The 22,066-nt window shown below is 36.4% G+C and overlaps 1 protein-coding gene and 1 pseudogene across 1 annotated transcript; both read right to left on the bottom strand.

Moving 5' to 3' along the window:
• Positions 1-7,119: 7,119 nt before the first annotated feature.
• On the bottom strand, positions 7,120-8,673 carry LOC101426217 (keratinocyte-associated transmembrane protein 2 pseudogene; annotated as a pseudogene).
• Positions 8,674-14,650: 5,977 nt separating this feature from the next.
• Positions 14,651-15,571, bottom strand: LOC101425774 (olfactory receptor 7A5-like). Its single transcript, XM_004456190.2, has one exon. The coding sequence runs from the start codon at positions 15,569-15,571 to the stop codon at positions 14,651-14,653; it is 921 nt and encodes a 306-aa protein (XP_004456247.2).
• Positions 15,572-22,066: the final 6,495 nt, after the last annotated feature.

Raw genomic sequence — 22,066 nt, 5'->3', positions numbered from 1 at the left:
GGCGCCTGACGCAGCGACAAAGAGGCGCCCATGACGGGATAGGAACGGGACAACGGCGAGGGGTCCCTACCTGGAGAGGAGGATGATTGCCGATTACAGCACCAGCAGCAGCAGAGAGGGGCCGGGAGAGGAGCTGCCCCATGTTGGGGGCACCAGTTGTTGCTGAGCGGGGAGGTCTCAGTCTCGCTCAGGCCCAAGAGTCGGGGGGGGTCAGCTCCTACCGAACCGCCAGCGGGGGGTGCTCCAGGGATAGAGCACCGGGGCTCTCCAGGCGTGGGGGACGCGCGGTTAGGAAAGAACCACGGAGACCGCCTGAGCGCAGGAACAGGTCTGCTTTATTGTGGAAGTACACTTAGTTATATAAGGTTGGGTAGAGGGAGGAGTGTGAAGAAGGGAGGGCTAGCTATGGGGCGGCTGTGGATAGGCTGAAGCTGATGGATAGACCTGAGGTAAGCAGTTACTGGGGAAGAGGGCAGATTGTAGGTTGGCAGTATGGGCAGGACTGGTGGGAAGGACAGCGGGGCTGGAAGGGGAGGAGGGGTGAAGAAAGGCGGCAACAGTACATTAATATATTGATTGGAGTACTACTAGATAACTCAATAGAAAATGGGACATTATTGCCCTTTATGAATCAAGGCACTATATAGATATAATTATTAACTTGGATTTTTTATTGCACTTATTGAGGAAGTTAAATGAGGGATAAAATTGCAAAAAGTATACTTGTGTTTTATTAAAAATAATTATAATGGTTATGCATGAATTATGAGAGAAATTCATATTAAGAAAATGGTAGTTGAGTTACAAGTACAAGAAAGGTTTTAGAATTATTTAGAAAATATAAATGAAACATATTTATTAACTATCACTCAAGAATTTCAAATCCTATTGACTATACATAGTTAAAAGAAAGTGAATGCTCCCTGACGGTCCATTGGCAGCAGGGTTGCCAGGGGCACCAAAGCTACTTGCCTTAAGTTTGGGGCATATGTGCAATTTCCAGCCACAAGGATGAGCAACTGATGGTTTTCCTTTGGCTTCTTTATCTTTCCAATACCTCCTAGATGACTCAGAGCATCTTCCATTCTACATATATCCCAAGCAACTCCTGTAGCGAGTTCTTTGCCTGCTCTGCTTTTTTGTGTGTGTGAGTGAGCATCAGACTCTACCTACTGTGACAGAGTTGGTCTCACTTGTGGTTTCCCTATACATGGCTCTTCTGCCCCTTACATTTGAACTTATAGTTAGTATTAGAGTTGAAAGATTTATCTCGAAGAGACTTAAATATTTGAACTTTCCATGTGCCAGTCAAGCCCTAAATCTCAACAGAGTTGCAACATCTGCTCTCCAGTTGATTGGACTCACCCAAGACAGCTATCAAGGAAATGATGATGGACAATGACCATTCCAAGGAACAGAGTGAGTCTGTAAATGCAAGCATGATAGTCCCATCTATCTGTCACATGATATCTAATCTCCCTCTAAATTAAAGGTGGAGTAGGCATTACCAACTCTGAATCCTCAAGTTTTGGGGATTGAACAATGGACTGGAGGAAACATACTGTTATTATAATATGGACTTATTGTGATTCTAGAAATGGAAGAAATTTAATCATTGGTGTGGAGGCAGTGGCCACAGGAGATTCTGAAGGAGGAAGAGGGGAAAAATCAGTTTAATATGGGAGCATTTTGGGGACATTAGAATTGTCCTGAATGATCTTGTAATGACATATTCTGGCCATTATATATCTTGTCATAACTTACAAAAATATGTGGGAGAGAGCTTCAACTATGATATAAACTATAATCTATATTAATGGCAATGATCCAAAATCTGTTCATGAATTATAACAAATGGAACACACTAATGAAGGATACTATTAATGTGGGAAAATGTGAGAGGGGTGGGTAGTGGAGCATATGGAAAATTCCTTATATTTTTTATGTAAATTTATGTAATCTAAGCATCTTTTAAAAAATAAAGAAAAGAAATTCAAAAAGAAAGTAAAAGTGTTTAGTGGGGAAATGCAAATAATATCTAAAATTCTTGTATCTCTTTACAAAAGTGTATTTTGGAAATCATATTCTACATTGAAGCATTCTTTCAAAAACATCTGCCATTCTTAAAAGTCTACTCATTAGTAAAGGTGTACACTTGCTATTCTAATGAAGACCCAGTTATTAAATTAAAAATAAATGTATAATTTACTAACTTAAAAAAAACACAGAGACTGTTTTCTAACTAATATTTGTTACATTGCTATTATAAAGTCCTGGAGATTTTCCAGCGTAGTGATCAAGATGAATTTTGCAAATTGTCAGCATTTAATGAATTCCTTAATCTACACAGTTTCTAACATCAAAATTACAGGAACCATATATGATGTTTTAGAATTCTTAAAACTGTCTAATTAATATTGATATGTAGTTTCTTCTATTATTATTTTGTTCTTTTTATTCATTAGAATACTTTGTGTTTATAGAAGAATCCTTCATAAAATACAGGATTCCCATATATCACCCTTTATTAACACCTTGCTTCGATGTGGTATAGTTTTTACATTTGTTGAAAGCACATTTTTATAAATTTACTCGTAACCTTTGTCCATGATTTAACTTAGGGTTTGCTGTTTGTGCTGCACAGTTAATGGAATATTTTCAAATTTTTGTTCTAGTACCTTATATATACCTAACATTTCCTTCCCCATTGAATCACATTCAAATGTATAATTCAGTGCTGTTAATTGCATGCACTATCTTGAGCTACCATCACCACCATCAAAACTCATTGCAAATATTTGAAACCCAATGTTTATAGTAGCATTATTCACAATTGCCAAAAGATGGAAGGATCCCAAATGTCCATTAAGCAATGAATAGAAAATGTGGGATATACAAAAAATGGAATGTTATTCAGGCATTAAAAAATGGAATCCTGATGCATGCAACAACATGGATGAGCTTAAAGACATCATGTTGGATGAAATAAGCCAGAACTAATAGTACAAATATTATATGATCTTATTGATTAGAAACAATTAGAATAAGAAAATCTAGAGTGCTCAGTTTTTGAAGCCTATTTGTGTGGGGTTGTTCGGTTACAAAGCATTAACAAGGCAATATACTTTGTTTCCCCAATGACAGTAACTAGGAAGTACAGAGAGGCTTTTCAACAGGGACTTTATTTCAAATATAAGTCATTGTGATTATAATAAAATAATATATTATAAATAACATGTGCTAATAAAATATGTACACACTGTGGAGTCCATTACTCATTCTCACAAAACATGCAATGGTTCATTCCCAGATAATTTTTTATTCCATTTAGGTTTCTTTTTGTTGTTGTTGTTGTTTTTTGTCTAATGGCATGAGAGTGTATGTGCCAGCATAATGTTTCTGAGGTGGGCCCTCGAGATGCCTTTCACATTTCCACTGCTCTCTCAAGACTTGGTCATTTAAATGTGAAGAGCAGACCCTGGCTGTCCACTGGGACCCCAAGAACAAAGCCCTCTAGCTGACTGAACATATCCAGCAGGAGCAGAAGAATCCATCAAGCAAGTTGGAGAAAGTGCACTAGCATCCAAAGGTCGAAAGAGCAGGTTTCTTAGGGAATACTGGTATGTACCAGGCAAGGTACCAACCATTTTACCTGCACATCCTCTCTGAATCTTCACATTTACCTTAAAAGATACACAGTGCATTCATTCTTATTGATAGATAAGGAGACTGAGCTCAGAGATCACATATATGCCCCTCTAACACAGGAGTGGTCAGCGTGGCCATAATTTTTCCCCATGTCTTCTTCATCCCTTAAGTTCTGCCATGGGGACCAGAAGGGCTCTTTCCAAAACCTTAATGAGAGATTTTCTTTTGAGGCTATTGGACCAATCAGCACAAAAGCCAAAGGACAGCCCCTGGTTGGGTCAGCACTCTACTGTTTCCTGGACTTAAGATTTGAAGATCTGGATTGTCAAGGAAGCAGCTGTGTTGTGAAGAGGGTCTGACAGTTAAATGATACTGAAATAGGGAGTCAGAGCAGCCCATAGGAGAAGGACCATCACTGGCCTTTGTGTAGTTGAATCCCACTAGAAAAACAGAAGCATGTGATTTGTACTTTTAATTTTACAGTTTCCTCTGTGTTATATCAGCTAAGAGACTCTCAAAGTCAAGGGTAACACAAATATAGCTGGCAATAACCTATCACATCTGTTTATATACAAAGTTTTGTTGGAACACAGTGCATTGATTTTCCTGGAGCCCTACAAGATATTTCCACATCTTAATAACTGCTGGGTACCAGTAACTGTGAACTTATTTCAAATAGGAGGTATTTGCAGTTATAAAGCCAAGTACTTCTTATCAGATCACCCCGAATTATCCAGGTGGATCTGAAATCCAATGACAAGTGTTCTTGTAATGGGAATACATAGGAGACATGGAAAAGGAAGTGGAGAAGTGGCTGTAAGCCACCCTGAGTCCCCATGACTGACTCAGAGATGTGGTAATATCCCCTGGCCATGCTGAACACATGATTTTGTTGTCTACAATTATTTTTCTTTACTTCTTTAAATTTTTATTTTTTTAATTATTTTAGTTGTATATTTTGAAGATACACAGATCACAGAAAATGTAACATTAAAAAATGTAAAAGGTTAAAATATATCCGACACCACACCCTCCCCATTCCTCCCACATCAACAACCTCTTTCATCAATGTTGCATGTTCATTGTATTTGGTGAATACATTTTGGAGCACTGCTGCACTACATGCATAATAGTTTACATTACAGTTTACACTCTCCCCCAGTACATTCAGTGGGTTATGGCAGGGTATATAATGTCCAGTGTCTGTCCCTGCAATATCATTTAGGACAACTAAAAGTCCCAAAAATGCCCCCACATCACATCTCTTCTTCCCTTTCCCTACTGTGAGCAACTAACATGGACAATTTCTCCACATTAATGTTACAATTTCTTCCATTGCTAGTCGCAATAGTTCTAAAGTAGAATACCAATAAGTGCACTCTAATCCATATTTCATTCCTCCATCTTGTGGAACTTGGTATGGAAGTTAAACAACACACTTTTAGACAAACAGTGGATCAAGGAAGAAATCTCAAAAGAAATCTGTAACTACCTTGAAACTAATGAAAAGGACAACATAACATATGAAAACTCATGGGAAGTGGCAAAAGCTGTACTGAGAGGGAACTTATAGTCATAAGTTCATATATAAAATAAGAAGAAAGCTGAAATTGAAGACCTAAATATCCACTTGGAGGAATTAGTAAAAAAAAAATGACAAACTAACCCCAAAATAAGAAGAAAGAAGATGATAACAAAAATCAGAGCAGAACTAAATTAAATAGAAAATAAGGAAGTGTTAGAAAAAATAAACAAAACAAAGAGGTGGTTATTTGAGAAGATCAATAAAATTGACAAATCCCTAGGTAGCCTAACAAAGAAAAAGAGAGAGAAGATGCAAATACACAAAATAAGAAATGAGAAATGAGGTTTCACCACTGACCATACAGAAATAAAGACTATCATAAGAGGATACTGGGCGGCGGACTTGGCCCAGTGGTTAGGGTGACCGTCTACCACATGGGAGGTCTGCAGTTCAAACCCTGGGCCTCCTTGACCCGTGTGCAGCTGGCCCATGTGCAGTGCTGATGCGTGCAAGGAGTGCCGTGCCATGCAGGGGTGTCCCTGGCATAGGGGAGCCCCACATGCAAGGAGTGCACCCCGTAAGGAGAGCTGCCCAGCGCAAAAGAAAATTCAACCTGCCCAGGAATGGTGCTGCAACCACAGAGAGCTGACACAACAAGATGATGCAACAAAAAGAAACACAGATTACCGTGACGCTGACAACAACAGAAGCGGACAAAGAAGATGTAGCAAATAGACACAGAGAACAGACAACTGGGATGGGAGCAGGGAAGAAAGGGAGAGAAATAAATAAATAAATCTTAAAAAAAAAAAAAAGAGGATACTATGGAAAACTATAGGTCAACAGCAGAATATCTCAATCTACATATCATACCAGGAGTTAAAAATGCTTTTTGACCTGAATAAAAGGGGGAAATCAAAAGGACAAATGAGATTATATTGCTATGAGTCTCCAAAAAGAGTCAGGGGGTTATCAGAGGGGTTGCCCTTATGCACACCTGAGCAGAGTCCCAGAGACAGATAAAGTAGATACAACCCCGGTATTGGTTCTGCTGAGGGCTACAGAGGCCCACAGATCTATGGCCATGGCAGATGGAGTTCAGTGCCATGACAGTTGGCCCTACTTTGAAGTTTGTGTTTCTGTGTGATCGAGCTGGACTTATATATGATCTTTGTCCACAAGTCTCTCCTGTTACTTTTACCGGATCTGTAGTTGTTGCTGGCATTTAGTGTATACCCAGGGGACCTGAATCTCTGGACTGACCATGTGATAGCCAGGCCCTGAGCCTCAACAGACTTGCAACTCCTACACTCTGGTTTATTGGACTTACCCCACTCATCTAACATGGAGGTGAAGAAGGTCAACCACCACACTAGGGAGCCAAGAGTGCCTACAACTGAAAGCAGGAGAATTACACCCAACATCCATGTGAAATCTAAGCCTCCTCTTGATGAAGATGTGGAGTAGACACAACCATTCTAAGGTCCACAAGATGGAAGAATAGAGTACGGATTAGAGTGGACTTACTGATATTCTATTCATGAACTATTGTGATTTGTAATAGAAGAAAATGTGGCATTGGTGTGGAGAAAGTGGCCATGGTGGCTGCTGGGTTAGGGAGTGGGAGGAAGAGATGTGATGTGGCGGCATTTTCGGGGGTTGGAGTTGTCCTGGGTGGTGCTGCAGGGACAGTTACCAGACATTGTATGTCCTCCCATGGCCCACTGGGTGGACTGTGGGAGAGTGTGGGCTATGATGTGGCCCTTTGACCATGAGGTGCAGCGGTGCTCAGAGATGTATTCACCAAATCAATGAATGCCTCATGATAATTCAGGAGGTTGTTATGGGGAGAGGGGTGGGGTGAGGGGGTGGGGAGTATTGGAGACCTCATATTTTTTTTATTGTAACATTAAAGAAAATAAAGCCAAAAAAAAAACAAAAAAACCTCAGATCACAGTACTTCCAAAAATATAATCATCGATTATCTTCAGAGAAAGGATTGCCCCACTAACATTCTGGTCTAGACGATATTCCATTGTTTTGAAACAAAGATCATCATTCCATTTCCTCTTTGAATGGAAAGGAACGTCTTCCTTTTATTGTGATATGTGATTTAAACAACAGCAATGAAAAAGCAAAAATAATAAGATAAAAGAAAGAAATGACTCTCTTCCTCTTCAATATTTTCAGATAGAGATATTAATAAATTTCACTCACTCTTCCATTTCCATGTAACCCTGGTTTTCTTTAAAGTCTTCATCAGACTCACAGTCTTTGGGCTGGAAGTCCAGTCAGATTCTGGTTCTCCTTAGTCACCATTATCCATAGTTTCTTTGACTGTGGATGGAAAAACGTTCAGTGGGTGTAGACCCTTCTCCTCTATGCTAGTATCTACATTGATATCAGCTTCCTTTTGGGACAGAGAAGAAGCAGAGTAGGGATGAGGGGACACAAATGTTTCTCCACTTTTTTCTGTACAATTTCTGGGAGGCAGAGTGCTACTGATCTGAGAAACAGGAAGTTTGGTTTGGTCTTCACGTATTAAAGTTTTCATATTTGGAACAGGATCATCTGGATTGAGAACAGTTTGTTTTGGCATAGTAGACACAAGCAGGAGCTCTAGCATCAGCAACTGAGTCACCCCCAATGACCTGGATACTAGATTCAGACAGCAGCTTAACTTGCCTGACTGCTCTCCTTATAAGTTTTGATAATTTCCCGAGTGATGTCTATCAGTGTTTACAGTTGTCTACCATCATCTGTAAGGGATGATTTTCCTTTCCAACATGAACAAACTTATTTTCACTGCCCTAAGTCTTTAGATCAAATTAATGGATAGTGGTTCTAGCAAACATCTTTATGACATTAATGAAAATTATTTATTTGTCTGTGACAAAGACCAACACATTTGTTGAGGCAATTCTTGTTGATTGATCAATTACTTCTTTGGGTATGAATCTATTCTACCTATTTTGAAAAAAATATGGTTAATTATAAATTCTACCAAAGAAATTAACTGTATTTATGTGTTCTAAATTGTTTAATGGAACAGAATAAAATCTTACAAAATGGATATATGTGAAAAAAGATAGTATAGAATCATCTTGTCCAACTGTAGTTTAAATATATAAACACAAAACTGTATTAATTTATTAACTTCCAATTAAATCAAATCACTTTTTTGCATGGTCTGTTAATTATGTATTCTTGCTTTGTCTCTGCCCTGGCAAGAATATCATTCACATAGTATCAGAAAATCTAACAAATGTCTCAGAATTTCTGTTTCAGGGATTTTCAATGATGTCAGATATTTAACTCATTCTTCTTGGTCTGTTCCTGTCCCTCTATCTGGTTACCTCCACTGGAACCTGCTCGTCATCTGGGCCATCATCTCAGACTCTTACCTCAACACACTCTTGTGCATTTTCCTCTCTATCCTGTCCTTTGTTGACTTCAGGTTCACCTCTATCCTGTCCCAAAAAATGCTGCCAAACATCCATACTCAGAACAAATTATCACCTATGTAGGCTGTCTCACACAGATATTATTTTTCATTGTTTGTGGATCCTTGGAGAGTTTAGTCCTGGGGGATGGCCTATGGCCACTTGTGGTCTTCTGTCACAGCCTGCAATAAATGGTCATCATGGGCCCCAACTCTCTGTCCTGTAGGTTTGGTGTCATGGTATCTCACTGTCTTGATGATCCTATTTGAGACCTTGACCATCTTGAGTCTCTCCTTCTGAACAAACATAGATATCACACACCTTTTTTGTGATGATCCTGAAATACTTAAGCTTGTCTATTTTGACACTCTCTTCAGTAACCTACGTGAGTAATTTGTGGTTACCGCTATAGGGAATCTTCCTCTCATTAGGATCCTCTTCATCTATTCTCAGATTGTCTCCTTCATTCTGAGAATTTCATCAGCCAGAGGCAAGTATAAAGCATTCTACACCTGCAGGCCTCTCCTGTAAGATGTTTCCTTGTTCTATGCCACAGGCATTGGTGTCTACTTGATCTCTGCAGTAACTCTGACCTCTAGGAAAAGGCATCCAGTACAATACTTTTTATCAATAGAAATCAGGTACCTTGTCTTGTTCCAAACATCAAAAGGAAGACCATCACCCTTTCAGCATTGAGTATTTTTATGCCAGTGTTCATATATATATATAATTTTTATCATGTTGAGGAAGATAACTTGTAATCTTATTTTTATGAGTGTTTTTTAATCAGGAAAGGGCATTGAATTCTGTTAAATTAATTTTCTACATCATTAAAAACTTTCATGGATTTTCCTCTTAATTGTGTTTATGTAGTATATTACATTAATTGAACTTCTTATGTTGAATATCCTTGCAACCTGGAGTAAATCTCTCTTGGCCTTGGTGTATAACTCTTTTAATATTCTGATGGATTTGATAGGCTATTTATTTTGCTGAGGGTTTTTGCACAACATACATAAGAGAAATTGTCTTTAGTTTACTTTCATTGTTATGTCTTTGAGTAGACATAAGAAAACCAACAAATTAATGTTTCACCAATAGCAGATAATGGGATTGCTTTTAGCCATTTATACATTATTCAAGAAGAAAATTTAGTTTTCCATGAGAACAAATCTATTCCCTCAGTTCATAGTGAATCATTATTCCTACCAGATACTTCACATGTTCTTGAGAGGAATAAGATTCTACTGATAAAATTCAGAAAGTTTTTTCTGAGACAAAATAGGAGAAGGAATGATAACGTAGAGGTCTAGAAGAATAGGAAAGAGTTGAAATGGTCTGCATCACTCAGTAGGGATATGCTCTACAAACACCTTTTCTTAAGAATTATTTTACTAGCTCACTAAATTAGGAATCGGGAAAAGGTTTTATGAGTCTTGAAAAAGCTACAATTGCCCTCTCTCCTAAAATACACATAAAGATTAAATTTGACATTCAACATCAACTCTACATGATATGGTGTGAGGTGGGTAGGGTGGACTGGTTCTTAGCAGCCAATTCTCCCTTCTTCAGGTTTACACTCCAGTACTCCAGAGGAAGGTGAACTAGCATATGCAGTGCCTATTTAACCAACAGTTACAGTGAGAGTGTCCTACTGCCTGGATTGCAGAACATGCAGCATATTTGATGAGCCAACAATTTCAATGGACTCTTCTTGATTATACAATGTTCCTGAAGATAACAGAAGCATCAGCTTGCTTGGTTGGCCTGTTTTTCAATGTTTTCTACTTCAAGTTACTTGAAAGACATGTATTTAGAATTTTCAACAATATTCAGAGTACATTCTTACTAAGTTTGTTCTCAACATTCTGAGATTTTTTTGGAAAAGAGTTTCCACCTGGATAAAATCATTCATACAAGAAATAATTTGATACTGGAACTGATTGCACAAACACATATCTCCAGGCTAGGGATCTGGGAATTGATATATATGTTAATGCGTGTGACAGCAAGAATGGCACTATTTCCGTTGGGTAAGTGTATACCACTAGTGTATGTATAACAGTAGCAAATATAATTTACAATATATCATTTGAACTCTTCCTTAAAGACAGTACCTAGAGAAAATTTTTACAAGTTGGATGGTTTATGTGATAAATTATTTTGTTCAGAAACATAATCCAAGAATGTGGACTGAGTTGTATCACTTAATGGCACTGGAAAGACCATTGAATTATGAAAAGCTGGGGATTTTTAATTCTCAGATTAAGGCACAATCAAAATCAGGAAATCTACAAAAATATAAGTCAAGTCTTTTTTCTCTGAACTCTATAGTCATATGTGGAAATGACTGAAAATCAGAGTTTTAACCTGTGGGTTGATAAATTATGAAATAAATTGAATTCACAGCTGTGCTAAAGAATGTGAGTGATTAAAAAGAAATCACCAGGTCACATTTTTTGCAAAGTTGAACACAAGCTCTGAGCAATTATTAATTCCAAAATGCCACTCTGGTTTTCCAGTCAAAGGGGTGGCTCTAGAGTTGGGAGATGAACAAAATAATTGTCTTTTTCAAGCTCCCCAATGAAACAGTAGGTCTCCATTTAAACATTGATATTATTTCCTAATGTCTTGGATTAATACTTGAAAAAGTCATAGTTGGCTGTGGACAAAATACCTAAATTACTTTTTAAAATGAATTTTATGAGAACATATTCATAAACCATATAATCCATCTTAAGTTTTCCATCAATGGCATTTCATATAATTACATAATTGTGCATTCATCACTTCAATTCATATAAGACTATTTTCATTACTCCAAAAAAGGAAAGAAAAAAACATAAAAACCCACCAAACAAACACAGAAAACCCTATCCTTTTTAGTCACCTCTCAATCTTGTTATCCTTTTCCTGTCATCCATAATTACTAATCTATTTTCATCTCTATAAGTATTTGCATTTGCATTTTGTATAGACAGTGTCTAACAATATATAATATTTTGTCTAATTTCTTTCATTTACTATACATATATTTTTAACATTGAAGAATGTTTATTAATCTATTAGTATACATTACTGTCCATAACATATTTTGGTTGTATTTTTGCACACATATCACTCTGATGTTAACATCTTATAAATTTAACATGTTTTTGTTTTGATTCATAGTTAAATTTTCTTATATAAGCACTACTGACAGTATTTATTTTTCACAAAATTGTTTGCTCAGCTATACATCCCATGCTTCATTTTTTAGCTTTCCTTCTAGCAATATACACAACCATTGTCTTTCTCTTTTAACCATTATTATAGTCATATATTAGAGCTGCTAGTTACAAACACTGCATTGTGCTTTCATCATTTCTATGCATTTCCAAATAGTTACAAAAATACTTTTTTTTGCAATTCTGCACAGACTACCTCAGCTTCCCATTCACTAACCTCACACTATTTTCTGGTGATTTTATTCAAGTTATTAACTCCATGAGTTTGATCATTATATTCAGGTCATAATTTTGAAAGCATACAATATTTAGCCTTTTGTGTCTGGCTTGTTTCACTCAACATAATGTCTTCCAGGTTCAGCCATGTTGTCATATGCTTCACAGTTTCATTTCTTCTAACAGCTGAATACTACCATGTTGTGTTTTACAATAATTTATCAATTCATCAGCTGATACACTCCTGGATCATTCCCATCTTTTCATAATTGTGAATAGTGTCACTGTGAACATCAGTGTGTAGCTGTCAATTCATGTCCCTGCTCTCACTTCTTCTTGATATAAGCCTAGTAATGATATTGGTGGTCACATGGAGATTTATATCTAACTTCCTTAGGAACTTCCAAGCAGACTTCTACAGCAGCTGTGAAATTCTACATTTCCAAGAATTGTGAATAAGCACTCCTATCACTCCACCTTCTCTCCAATACTTGTTTCCTTTTTATTTTTTAACTGCAGCCCTTCTATTAAGTGTGAAATGAGATCTCATTGTAGCTTTGATTTCCATTTCTCTAATAACTAGCATTTATGAATATTTTCACATGATTTTTAACCATTTGTATTTCTTCTTTAGAAAAATGTCTGTTCAAGCTTTTTGACAGTTTTAAATCATGTCCATTTGTCTTTGTATTGCTGAGCTGTAGGATCTCTTTATATATCATGGATATTATACCCTTGTTGGGTGTGCAATTTCCAAATTTCCATTTGCTAGGCTGCCTTTTTTCCCTCATCTCTAAAGTCCTTTCAGCTTTAAACTTTTTTAAATTTTGAAGAGGTTCCGTTTATCTAGTTTTTATTTTATTCCCACTTTTGTTCATGCTGTGGATGTAAGGTGTAAGAGAACCCCACATACCCCAAGGCCTTGAAGAAGGTGCCCTACCTTATCTTCTGGGAATTTTCCTGGCCTTTATGTTTAGATGTTCGATGTACTTGGAGGTGATTCTTGGGGAGTGTGACAGAGGTGCTCTTTCTTTCTTTTAATTAAGGATATCTAGTTCGCCAAGGCCATTTGTTGTAGAAACTGCAATGTCCCAATGAAGTGGACTTGGGAGTTTTATCAAAAATCATTTGTCTATAGATGTGAAAGCCTATTTATGAATGATCAATTTGATTCCGGTGATCAATATGTCAGTCTTTATGCTAATAGCATGCTGTTTTGACTACAGTACCTTTGTAATACTCAATATCAAGTAGAGAAAGGCCTCAGAAAACATTATTATTTTTTAGGATGCTTATTATGGCTATTTGGGGACTCTGTACATTCCAAATAAATTTTGCAATTGCCTTCTATATTACTATAAAGTAGGCTGTTGGGATTTTAATTTTGAGTGTGTTGAAATATAAATCAGTTTGCTTAGTTGATATTTTCATAATATTTATCTTTTAATCAACACAGAATAAACTTCCAATTGTTTTGGTCTTTTATTTCTTTTTGCTTTGCTTTCTTTTTTTTTTTTTTTTCCAGTTCTTTCTTTTTTTTTTATTGACTTTGTAATAATATTACATTAAAAATATATATGTGAGGTCCCATTCAACCCCCCCCACCCCACCTCTCCCCCACCCCCCCCAGCAACACTCCCTCCCATCATCATGACACATCCATTGGATTTGGTAAGTACATCTTTGGGCACCTCTGCACCTCATAGTCAATGGTCCACATCATGGCCCATACTCTCCCCCATTCCATCCAGTGGGCCCTGTGAGGATATACAATGTCTGGTGATTACCTCTGAAGCACCATCCAGGGCAGCTCCATGTCCCAAAGACGCCTCCACCTCTCATCTCTTCCTGCCTTTCCCCATACCCATCTTGCTTTGCTTTCTATGATCTGTAAATGAAGACAGTTATTGTAGGAAATTCTAAGGGAAATTTCCTGAAATTTTCCCAACATCAAAAAAATTGCTAAACAACAACATTGAATCTCTGGAAGAATCAGAGATTAGCGACATCATCAATGTTTGAATAATCAGGAGTTGTAATGTCTACTACAGTCTCATCTATCTTATGCTGTAAAAGGCATGTATGAAGGGTGAAAAGAGGATTTTTGCAAACTTAATCAGATGATAACTTCAATGAAGATTGTGATCACTTTCTGGGGCCAATTAACACAATCATTACAAAGTCTTTGAAATGACAGATTATTTTTCCCCAAAACCATACAGCAAAGGAATAATTTCTTTCATCTGGCAGAGAATGAAGTACACATTCATTGTTCCAACAACTACTATAATTTAATATGCACCTGGAGTAAACATTTTACTACTGAAAATTCAGGCAGAAGATTATGACTTCATCATTGTAGTAAGGAATATGACAGAGAGGTCAAATTTTTTAAAGGAAATTATATAATAAATAGGTGTTTTAGTGTACAAAAATTAAAAGAGAATTCTAGAAATTAGGCATGTAGCTGATTATTTTTCTATGCACTGATAAAAGTATCTATATTTAAATTTCCCAGGGTTTGACCACATTTAATCATGAGAAAATTTCTAAACTTGAGGCAAAATAATATTTTATAGAGAGAATGATTTTCACCTGGAAAGCTTCTTAAAGGCCTGCTTTATGTCCTTGTTTCTAAGACTGTAGATGAAGGGGTTCAACAAGGGAGCAACCACTGTGTACATCACTGAGGTTATTGCATTTGCCCTTGAGTTTTCTGTAGCTGCAGAAGTAAGATACACTCCAAGAATTGTACCGTAAAACAAGGACACTACTGAGAGGTGAGACCCACAAGTAGAAAATGCTTTATATTTACCTCTTGCTGTTGAACTTCCCAAAATGGAAGATATAATCTTAGAGTAAGTGTAAAGGATCCCAGTGAGTGGAATAAAACCCAGAATTCCAGTTGAAAAATACATCACTAGGTCGTTGAGGAAGGTGTCAGAACAAGCAAGTTGGACCACCTGATTAAGTTCACAGAAAAAGTGGGGCATTTCCAACTCTGTACAAAAAGAAAGTTGTAAAACCATTAAGACATGCAAAAGGGAAACAAAACCACTCAATAACCAGGACACCAGTAGCAGGAGGCCACAGACCCGGGGGTTCATGATGACCATGTAGTGCAGGGGGTGACAGATGGCCACAAAGCGGTCATAGGCCATCGCAGTCAAGAGGAAGATGTCTACTCCTGAACAAACCAGGAAAAAATACATCTGGATGAGACAGTTTTCATAAGTTATGGTTTTACTCTCTGTCTGGATGTTCAGCAGCATCTTTGGGACAGTTGTGGAGGTGAAACAGATATCTGTAAATGATAGGTTAGAGAGGAAGAAGTACATGGGTGTGTGGAGGTGGGAATCTGAGATGATGGCCAGGATGATGAGGAAGTTTGCAAAGACAGTGACCAGGTACATGGACAGGAACATCCCAAATAGCAGAGGCTGCATTTCTGTATCTTCAGAGAAGCCCAGCAGGATAAATTCTGAAACACATGTTTGGTTTTCTGTTTCCATGTACACAAGGTAACTGCTGGAAAAGACACCATAGAAATGCAAGTTAGACACAAACAGCTATCATGAAATTAAACAAACCCATTAAATTGATTATTATATATAGATACATCTAGTGAACTTAATATGGAAATTCTGGGGGGAAAAAAATCCTCCTCTTACTCTTATTTTTTTAAATTTCTCCTAGGAATAGAGCTAGTGACTTTGTGTATGCTGTTTCTGACTAGCTGTTCTTCTTGATAATTCAAATATTTTTGCATAGCAACACTTCTCACCACAAATTCTGTAAAATTTATTTTGTTCAACAGAAATTTTGATTAGCCATTTTGTGCCCTGTATTGAATTGTTGGGGTATTATATATTGGTGATGATAGTACAATATTCTGAATGTACTTAATATTACCCAATTAGATACTAGAAAATAGGTAAAATAGGAAAATTTTAGGTGTGTATAAGTTACTACAATTAAGAGTTTAAAACAATTAATTAATTAATTAGAGCTATTCTGCTTTAACATATGTAATACAAAATATTGCTAGGATGCCATTTCTTTCCAAACTGATCTGTACTTTCAACTCAACCCAGTTATAAATGCAAGCAAGTTATTTTGAGGATACTGAAAACTAATTCTAAAATTTTTATGAAATGACTAAACCTAGAAAGTCAATATAAAATTGAAGAAGATCAGAGTTGTAGGATCACACTAACTGATTTTAAGACTTACTAAAATAATAATCAGTGTTGTCTTTTTAAAATAGATACATAATCTAATGTTAGAGAATGCATAAACAGCCACACAAATGCTATCAAATATTCTATAACAAAGGAGAAAGATCAACTCAATGGAGAAAATACTGTCTTTTCAACAAATGGTTCTGGAACAATGGGAAATACATATGCCAAGCAAAATCAGAAATTAGGTACAGATTGTGCACATTTCAGAAAAGTTAGCCCAATGTGAATCATACACTCACATGTAAAATGCAATGTATAAAATTGCTAGAATAAAACATACAAAAAAATCAAAGGTCCAGGTTTTGGTGATGAGTGTCTAGGCATAGCTCTCAAAGTACAGTCCATGATAGGAGAAAATTCATTAGGAGTACTTTAGTAAAATGAAGACTTCTGGTCTGTTAAAGACATTGATAAGGGAATGAAAAAAAAGTCAACAGACTGGGGGAAATATTTGCAAAACATATATCCAATAAATTATTTGTATTCAAAAGTACAAAGAATTCTTGACAACAAAATTAAGAAAGCAAAACTGAATAAAAATTAATAACCATACTGTAATATTCTTGCATCAATGTCAAAGATGTACATGTTAAGGGTGAGGAGGTATGGAAATAACACATCAAAAATACGCTACAGACCATAGTTAGTGGCAATAGTCTGATGATAAATCTCATAATCTGTAACAATTGTTCCACAATGATGTGATTTGCTGGTGAAGGGTTGTTGTATAGGATTCTGCATATCTGCATGATTGTTTTGTAATTTTACAACTTCTTCAATAAAAATATTTACAAAATAGGCTGGGGGTGAATGTAGTTCAAGGGGTTAATTACCCGGTTCAATTCCCAGCACCTTCTTAAAAACCAAACAACAAACAAACAAACAAACAAACAACTCAACTCCCATTGACAAGCAGATGCAGCTCTTTGGTTGAGCACCTGCTTCCCATGTATAAGGTCCTGTGTTCAATGCATTGTATCTCCTAAAAAATGGGCAAAAGAGTCCCAAACAAGAAGATACACAGTTTGCATATAAGTATACATTAAAAAAAGCTAAAAAAGACAAGAAGAATCTCAAATGATTGTTGCTAGAGAAACCAGTCTAAACATGACATATATTTGATATCAATATATTTCATGACCTTCTGGGTAAGACAAAACAACAGGGCAAAAGAATGATGACTGGTTCCCAGGGTTATACAGAGGGGGCAGAGGATTGAATAGGTAAAGCACAGGGGAATTTTCAGTGCAAATAAACTGTTCTATAGTATACTGTAATTGTAGGAATATGGTGACATTATGCATTTGTAAAAAACCATTGAACTCGAAAACACAAAGGGGGAACATTACTGTATGGAAGTAAAAATTCACTTATAAGAAAAGCAAAACATTCAAAAATGACCTAACTGTCTGACAAATGCATGAAATGCCCTCAATGAAGGTTTTGGGAGGAAATTTGCTGAAATGGTAATATTAGATATGAATAGAGTCTGTAAAATGAAGTCAGTGGACACTACATAAATATAGTACTCTAGTTGATAAAGTTGTATACCACCAAGGTAGTTAACAAATCTTTTACTTTTATACATTACTCTGGTATTGCAATGAAGGAAATGGAGGGTAGATGTGGAAATATGCTTCTCTCTGTGGAGTGAGAGTTTACAGATAAAGAAGGGAGGACATTGGACTGTTTTGTGTCAATGGTTTATAGTTAAATACAGCACTATGAATTCATGCGGAGGTGAATATAGATACAGAAGTTTGCATGTAGCAATATTAACAGATATATGTATATATACATGATAGTATGCACAAATATATTTCCTTGCAATCTCCACGGAGAGGGTCCTGTAGAAAGAAACATATTATGTTGAAACTTCAGATTTTAACACCATTATATAATATGAGTCTTTTTGAAGAAACTGCTGACTGCAGGACTTCGACAAGAAATACACAAAAAGAGCTTGGAGCATCTCATTGTACAGAAGTAAAATCCTCAACAATGGGGATAATGTCAAATAGACACAGGGCACAGCTGACAGAGCTCCCATGGCCAAAACTGGAACATACTGAATAACTGAATAAAGTAGTACACAACCCAAAGTATAAAATAAATCTCATGAGTCAAATCTGATCTAAAAAGAAATATTGATTAAATAAATGAGATATATTTTCTTTGCAGATGAAATCCAATAATTTTTTAAGATATTGTTCTCTCAAGGCAGTGGAGAAAAAATCCCACTGCTGAAAGTGGGTTACACATAAAAACTAATTTCCAAAGGTGACATATAGAAAGGCAGAAAACTGAGGGACTTATACTGGGGGGACCTCAAAACACAGTTGAGCACATCAACAATAACAATGATAAGCCAAGATGGTAGGGTGTATCCTGGAGATGATGTAATTTTATCTCAGATATCTTCTTATATATCCCATAAACCCAGTCTAATCATGACAAGTGCATCAGAAAATTTTCAGCTGAGCGAAACTATACAAAATAGCTGACTTGCCCACCTCAAATCTATAAAGGTCATCAAAATGAGGAGAGTCTGAGAAGGTGTAAGTGCCAGGAAGGGCCTAGAAGTAAATTACAAATAAATATAATGTGGTGTTTTGAATGGAAGATGTTAACATGAGAAAGTAGGTGAGAGGTTCTTGATAACCCTCTCTACTATCCTTGCAATTTTACTGTAAATGTAGCACTGTTCTAAGATTTTGAGTTTATTAAGACAGCAATTATTAGTGAAATGCAAAAACTTAGGAAGATCAAACTCTAAGGAACAATCCAGACACAATTACAAGCCTTGGACAAGAATATCACATTGCTGTAAGTCACACATTCTTCCCCTATTAAATCAGAATAGTGAAAAATGATTTTGTATAGTAACTGAAAGAATTAAATAAAATAATACAAAATGTCTAATATTGTGCCTAGTATAGTAATGAATATTTTTATTTATTGTCATTTAACCCCACACTGACTCACTCCCCACACGTCCTTCCTACTTCTACTGTGCTATTTCCATCCCTCATCTTCTCCCTGGGGATTTGACATCACCTGAGTCACACTGACATAGAGTGAACTTTTGTCATGGCAAGGCTTTTCATGAACTTCATCTCTTAAATCCCTCACTGTCTTTCCAATAACTTTAAACATAAATATCCATCTTGTGGACAAATCTCAAGGCTCTTTGTTATCTGCCTGTTGCCACCCTGACCAGGGTTATATGCCATTTTTCATGCTCTGCCACTCAATGTTCATCAGATATTAAGAGACATATATTTTTTAAAACTCACAACTTACAGTTATATTGATCCAATTTTTGGCTTCCTGTCCTTTCTTCTTACTGTGCTTATACCACTTTCTCCTCTTGAAATTACCCAATTCTTACATCAAGGCTCAGGGCAATCATTAGCTCCCTTTTGAAACCTTCACTAACCTCCAGAGGTTGAGTCCAAACTTTTGGATCCACTTCAGCAGGATTTCAAGGCCATCACAGGATACTGAATGCATTCACTTCTATTTCTCTTGCCTCTTATCTGTCTGAGATAAGGAACAATGTCTTACTCATTTCCTTATTCCCAAATTAATACTTAGTGTCTGCAATGAGCTACTTGATAACTATTGGTTTGTTCAATGACTAAAAGAGAAAAAAAAATGAATGAACACGGTAAAACAGATTCTTGCAACAATTGTAGACAAAGAAACAGTGAAACAAGGAAAACATGCTTCCGAGAAAGAGAAGTCCAATGAGTGAGAGCTAAAGCAAGCGGAATCAAATTGGAGAAAGAAGACAGTTTGTTGTCTGTGTTATCTCCCACCACAATCAGGCTTTTTAAGATGGCAGGACTTTGTATTTTAAGCTTACTTACATGCAGAATCTGTTGATGCTCCTTAATTTGCTACTAATAAAAGTGGTTCCTGGAGTTCCATATAATCCTCCAGCACTGGAGAAGATTCTGTGTCTCACCCCAAAATTATCAAGGCAGAGCCTAGGTTCTTCAATGAAGATATTTCTTGAATGATGAATGAGAATGGAAATTCTGCTCCCAGGATTAAAAGTGAGTTTGAACCATTCATGGGTCTCTAGAAGACAAGATTACATTTTCTCTTCAACAGAGATTAGTAAAGTAGACTCGAGAGAGGGTAGGGTAATAATTTAGAGTCTCCATTCCTTGAGGGAGTCTTTTCCCATAAGAGTCATTAGTCAAGTATTCTTTTGTCTCTCTTATCACTGAGGTATTTACTTCTATGGAGATAAGAAAGGAAAACACAATGCAAACATGATGATTTTGACCCTTGGGAGATAGCTTTGGAGATCCATGTTCATCTCTTATCCCAGTGGACACTTTCCTTCCTAGGAGATCACCTCTTTTTAGGTGAGAGTTCTAACATTGCAAGGGTTCCCAAAATGATTTCCTTATCTCTGATTCTGGAGAGAGATTCTGAGTACACTAAAATATATTATGTCACCAATCTCTCTCCTCTGGATTTGGCTCTCATACAATTCGGCTTCCCTCTCTCTACAGGATTCCTTCTTGTCTCACTACTTTTCTCCCCCATAGTTAGCAATATTTGTTCAGGTCACTTAAACATTAGTTTTCTCATTCAACAAATATTTATTCAGCAGTACTGTATGGTGAACAGTAAACTATGTTCTGGGAATTAAGAGAAAGGTAAGATATTTTGTTTCCTCATAAACATCTCACAGGCAAAGCAAGGCAAGAGTCAAGGAAATAAATAATTTAAAAACCCTAAGGTGGTCCTGGAGTCCTACTGAAGTGTATTTCTATGTAGATCAGGATCAGCTTTTCCATTTCTGCTAAAAAGGCTCCTGAGACTTAGCTGAGGATTACATTGAAGCTAGAGAACACTTTGCGTAGTACAGACTTTTTGATAATATTAAATCTTCCTATCCATGTTCACAGACTGCCTTTCCCTTTACTTAGGTCTTTTCTAATTTCTTGCAGCATTTTTTTGATGTTTTCTTTGTACAACCTCTTTACTTAAAATTATTCCTAAGCATTTTGCTCTTTAGAGGCTATATTGAATAGCTTTTTAAAAAACATCCATTTAAAATATTCTTTGCTGGTGTATAAAACACAATTAATTTTGCATTTTAATCTTGTTGCTTGCTTTTGGCTGAATTCTTTTATGAATTCTAGAGTTTTCTTGTGTAAGTTCTGGCATGTTCTAATAAGTAATCACAATATCACTGAAAACAAGTAGTTTTACATCTTCTATTTTAATTTGGATGCTTTTTATTTGGTTTTACAGCCTAAAGTCCATAACATACAGTACAGTAGTGGAATAGCAATAGTGAAAGCAGACATCCTTGTCTTTTTCAAGTCAGCAATGGGATGGCTTTCACTCTGTCAGAACTGAGGATGAGATTACCCATGTTTTTACAAATATGCTATTTATTATGTTGAGGAAGTTTGTCCTATTATTTTTCTGAGTGTTTTCATTTTGAAACTGTGTTGGAATTTATTATTCGCAATTCTCCATCATTTGAGATATTCACGTGTTTTCCTCTTCATTTGGATAATGTGGCGTATTACATTCATTTTCTTATATAGAGCCCCCCTTGCATTCTGTGACAAATACCACTTGATCATATTGGACACTTCCCTTAATATTCTATTGTATTCAGTACGCTAGTTTGTGTAGAGATTTTTGAATCTACATCTATAAGGTCAATTGGTCCTTGGTTTTCTTTCCTTTTTATGACCTTATGTATCTTTTGTATTAAATAACTTTATC

This window comes from Dasypus novemcinctus, chromosome 27 (assembly GCF_030445035.2).
Source record: "Dasypus novemcinctus isolate mDasNov1 chromosome 27, mDasNov1.1.hap2, whole genome shotgun sequence".
NCBI lineage: Eukaryota > Metazoa > Chordata > Mammalia > Cingulata > Dasypodidae > Dasypus > Dasypus novemcinctus.
This window is presented reverse-complemented; position numbering and strand designations above follow the sequence as displayed.

Coding starts and splice junctions, on each gene's coding strand:
- LOC101425774 (XM_004456190.2), bottom strand. CDS start 15,571: ATGGAAACAGAAAACCAAACATGTGTTTCAGAATTTATCCTGCTGGGC.